Source organism: Pyricularia pennisetigena, chromosome 2 (genome assembly GCF_004337985.1).
Source record: "Pyricularia pennisetigena strain Br36 chromosome 2, whole genome shotgun sequence".
In the NCBI taxonomy this organism is placed as follows: Eukaryota; Fungi; Ascomycota; class Sordariomycetes; order Magnaporthales; family Pyriculariaceae; genus Pyricularia; species Pyricularia pennisetigena.
The window spans coordinates 2,695,229-2,700,253 of NC_043741.1; the positions used below are offsets into that span (position 1 = coordinate 2,695,229).

Here is a 5,025-nt window from a genome sequence, read left to right on the forward strand (position 1 = left end):
AAAAAAAAAAAAAAAAAAAAAACTCACAATACCGGCAGCCTTTGCGGTTTCGATCTGCTCGGGTCTCGCATACGCCGTCACGGCGATAATTGGTATGTGGTGCGCAATAACCCCCAAGCCCTCCAACTCCCGGATCCGGCGCGCACACGTCATGCCATCCATGACTGGCATCTCAAGGTCCATTAATATGACGGAAATGTTAATGTTGGACTCCTGCTGACATGTACTTGTCATACTTGTACCGGGCGAAGATGGGTCCTCGGTCGTGGATGTTCCGGGCTTCTGTGATTGTTCTGCAGTACCACCGACACCTAGTTGATGCTGCTGCTCTTCAAGAACCCCATGCCGCCAGAATCGTGACCTCTGCAAGGTGGCAAGCGCCTCCTGTCCGTGGTTGGCCACGAGTGTGTTGTTGCCGCACCTGACAAGCTGACGTTGTAGTACACGCTGATTCACAAGATTATCCTCGACTATGAGCACATCGAGGGGCCGATGGCTGTGCTGGCTCGCGCTCGGTGTCGGGCTCCGAGTTGTCGTTACTGATGATACGTTGACGACATCTCGTTGCCGTTGCGGTGATGAAGCCCCGTTCAAAGTTGACACAGGTGGCGTCGTTGTAGGGCTGATGGTGGTCTTTTCCAGGGTGTAGGATGCGCCTTCTAGGGCAGACAGCGAAGGCGGCTTGGCGATGCCGGTATTGCTGACGCTGCTGCCATTGTTCTTGGGTGCTGCAGCGTCGATCTTGAAGGAGCCTGCTGTTGCGAGCACATCGGGAGGTATATCACTAGGGTCTACTTTGCGGGCCTGAATGTAAAATGCAAACGTGCTCCCAACGCCCTTTTCGCTCGACACGCTGATCTGCCCACCCTGGAGCTCGGATAGAATCCTCGAGATGTACAGACCCAGCCCTGACCCGCCGTACTGCACATGTGTCCGGGGAGATGTTTGTGAGAACCTATGGAACAGCAGCTTCTTCTCCTTGGCGTCCAAGCCCGGTCCGGTGTCGGTGACGGAGAAGTGGAGGTAGACCTTCTCTCCACTACCCCATTCGGGCTTGTCAGTGATGTTTTCAGTCGCGGGCGAGCGAGTCGGAAAGTAGTTCAGCCCAGACGACGGCGCCATCCCGTCCCCGTTGTTGCGGCTGGCACCCATGCTGACGATGATGGTCGGCGAGTCACGCGAATTGGTAAACTTGATGGCGTTGGTCATGAGATTTATCAGGATCTGCTGCAGTCTCGAGGGATCGATCTTGACCCAGTCGACACCAAGCTCCTCGTACGACTTTTCGACCCGGAATTCGACACGAATTTGGCTGCTCCTGATTTCCGACTCAAACATCTTGAGGACCTTTTGAACAGCAGTTATAGGCTGTGCGTCGACCGGTGTCACAAGGAGTAGCTGTGAATCGAGTTTGGAAAAAGTCAGGATGTCATCGACGATCCGCTTTTGGTGGCTAGCACAGAGGGCGATGGTGTTGGCCGCCTCTAGGCAACCATCCATAAGGAGCTGCAAGTCCGTATTCAACGTCTCGTTGCCACTGCAAAACCGCGCTAGTCCGCTGGTGATCTCGTCGGAACACTGCAGGATGGCGCTGAGTGGATTGCGCATCTCGTGGCTCGTCATGTCGATAAAGTTCTCCTGCTGGCGCTTCAACTCAACCGCTTCCTCCCTGCGTTGTCGCTGGAACGTCTCAGCCCACTTTTGTTGGGTTATGTCGGTTATGCAGCCGAAAATGCGTTTGAGGTCACCATTGGCATCCTTCTCGGGGAAAGCGCTCAGCAGGACCCATGTATCGACTGGATGTCCCTCGGCCTGACTGCTCGACTTGAACCGGAATTCATGCGTGGTAGTCACCTTTTCTGTCACAAGCTTGGACCAGACTGCCTCCAGCCCAGGGCGGTCCTCATCGCGCACGCTCTGCATCCAGCTGCCCAACGTGTCATGCGACCGTGGATGCCGTGATATCTGCCACCACATATCGTTGCTGTAGGTAATTTTGGCTTGGTTATTTGTGATGAACATGCCCACGGGTGCGAATTCGGCCATCCTGCTAAACTTGTACTCGCTTTCCACGGCCTCTTGAGTGCGAAGCCGCAACTGTAACGAGAGCTCTTGGCGATCTAGAGCAGCTATTCGTGCCGCTTTCTGGCCCTTCCGAATCTCTTCCTCGAAAAGCGCAACCGAGGCCATGGACGTGGCCAGCGCACGGGAGAGAAGCTTGATGAACAGTTCGAAGTCCTCATTGTACGGTCTTCTCGGGTTGGTGCCCATTACGATGAAGCCCGCAACAGCTTCGCCTGTTGGCGTTGGGTGAACCGGGAAAACAACGATGGTCCTTGCAGGGTCCCCAAATCCTCGTCGCTCGAAACCGCTGATCAGATGGTGCGGCAATGTCCCGGATTCTTTGCTCAATACTATAGGACTGTCGGTACAGCCCATGGCCTCGCGCATATACGGCGCAAAGCCATCATCACTGGTACGCAGATCTAGGTACTTCACTGCGGTTGGGTGGCCTACCGGTACTCCCAAGGATCCTTCTAACACCACGGTGGGTGGGTTCGCCAAGCTTCCCGAGTGCAGAGACGAAACCTCGCTTTCCGACTCGTCGGGACAGGTCGAGTACATCAGGACGAACGGTATGTCGAACTCGTTGAACTCGAGTCCCTTGAGTGCCAACTGCCAAAAGCTCTTGATATCCCTTGCCGGCGCTGTCTTCTCGTTGATTACCCCCAGCGTCTGCATCCTCCTCTCATTGACCTTGCGGCGTGTATTCTCCCATGCCGGGTTGTAGAGCGCGACCACATTGCCATCTCCGCCGACCAGCGGAATGATTGACCAGTTGAAATATGTCTCTTCCAAAAACCCGTTTCGAATGATGAACAACTGGTCGTCATCTTTCATGGTTGCCTGGCCTCGGTTCCACGCGTTCTCAAAGACCGGCTTGAGGTTGTCCCAGATCTCGGCCCAGACGTGAATGTATGATGCCCCCATCATCACGGGGTGTTTCTGACCTGCCAGCTGCGTATAAGCCTCATTATAGATGGCCGTGTACTCCTTGCCCCAGTACATGGCGGCCGGGTTAGGACTGCCCATGATAAGGTTAGACATAACGCGAAGGTCCGAAGGCCAATGTTCCATGGGACCCAGTGGAGTTCGAGCCCAGTCAATTGACCGCGCAAAAATAAAGTGTGCGTCCAACCCTGGATGAACCGCGATCCTGGTCCAGTCAAACGACGTTCGTCCGGGTTCACCCGTGGTCTCAGCCATGTGAAGACCCAGCCGGGCAGGATCCGCTTCTGAGTGAATATCAGCTGGCGACTCTGCCATTACAAGGTCATAGTGCTGCATAGCATCGTCTGTTGGGCCGAAATAGTCATCACCGTCCCCAATAGGTTCGCGCGGCGTGGCGGGGTCCAGATCTGGCGTACTGGCCCGGGATGTTTTGTCAACTGTTATTGGAGATGGGCAGTGCGGCTGCGTCAAGTTGTTGGCGTCGGCTGTCGCACGCCACGACCCGCTCACGACACGATACCTCTTTCGAAGCGTCCAACAAGTCCATGTAACGTTTCCATATGTTGTTGAGGGCAGTAAAATGTCCGTGGGCTGCTTATCCTTGATATAGCTCACAACCCATGCCTTGAACCTGGCGAACTCCTTAATAACAGCTGAATCGGACGTCTCGGGTGACAAGAGATCTAGGACCATAGGCGACGCGCGCAACGCAGCGTTGGAAAACATGATGGGAAACTGCTTGGGACTCGAGGAAGCTACGGTCGTAAGATCAACAATAAATGTCGGCCGCTCATCCTGTTCCAGAAACTCGATAGTGCCAATAGACTGAAGCGGTTGCAGGTGTGCGGGTACTGAGCCAGGGCTTTTGGATGAGCCCCTCCCTTCAAATGGCCAACTCGAATGGGTACTAACGGATCTCGCGGGACTGTTGGAGTCTATGCTGCCCCTCGCGAGCTGATGTGTTGTGACTGAATCGGGCTGCCGCATGCGGTCTATCATATTCGCCGTGGCCTCAGCCGTTCCATAATTTGGGTGAGGCCGCGTCATGCTGGCCCGTGAGCTAGTGGAGGAGAAGAATATTGGAGACGTAGGATCTTCAATGGTCGTGTATAGCTTCGGCGAGACGAGCGAGCTGAGGTCGATGCTGCGGGGGGAATCAAGGCGCGGCTTCTTCCAGCGGGAGCCAGAAGGACGACCGTCGCTAACGTCGGCAGCTGGCCCCAGACCACGACTGTCAGCAGTTTGCGCGGAACCGTCTCCAGTGCCCTGCTGCTGCCGCTTCCTTTGCGAGGAGTTCGAGTCGGACTTGGCCTGTAAGACAGGGAGTATGGATGACTGCTTCCCGGCGCCCTTCCCGTAGCGCTGTTCCGCAATCACCGAAGAGTAAGTTCCACCATTCCGGATCGACTCGGGGTTTCGCTCGCGGTATAGGCGCGGGGTTACGTTGTCGAGAGAAGACCGGTCGAGGGATCCCGGAGCGGCGGGTGGCGCACTCGGAGCTGAGTCCGAGGGCCGCGGCGGTTCGGAAGGGGGGAGAGCTTGTGAGGACGGATCTCGGTGGGAATTCTCCGGAGGCAGGGAAGTGTGCGGTACAGACTGAAATCTGTCGAGGTTAGAAGATTGGCTCGACGAGGCCGCGCCTGGGAACGTCATGGGAGCATATGATTAAGAGAAGCGTATGGTGCAATGACCATATCAGAACTATGAGAACAAAGCGAACCTTTGATGTGTTTGATGGACCCAAGAAAATAAGATAAAGGGTGAGGCTTGTCGCCGGCCAGAGGTGAACGGAATGAAAAGCTGCGACGGACTAGACCCAAGCTTGTGGCGGCGCCGACTTTAGTCTAGGCTAGAATCGAGGCAGGGAGTAGGGTACAAGGCGCTCGAGTAAAGCAACTTACCTTAGATAATTAGTTCGCGCGGAAGCCGCACCAGCATGCCTTGACCGTGTCAATTGCTTAGACTCAAGGATTCATTAACCTTTGAACGTCTTTGCTCCCCAGCTCGTACAAG

At 55.3% G+C, this 5,025-nt stretch overlaps 1 protein-coding gene across 1 annotated transcript in view; it reads right to left on the reverse strand.

Moving 5' to 3' along the window:
* Positions 1–4,665, reverse strand: part of PpBr36_00728 (uncharacterized protein) — a gene marked incomplete at both ends in the record, with an annotated part of 4,971 nt that extends 306 nt beyond the window's left edge. The window contains one exon of the mRNA XM_029887919.1: positions 28–4,665. Coding sequence (XP_029750793.1) covers positions 28–4,665 — 4,638 coding nt within the window. The remainder of the gene's footprint in view (positions 1–27) is intronic.
* Between the last annotated feature and the right edge of the window lie 360 nt (positions 4,666–5,025).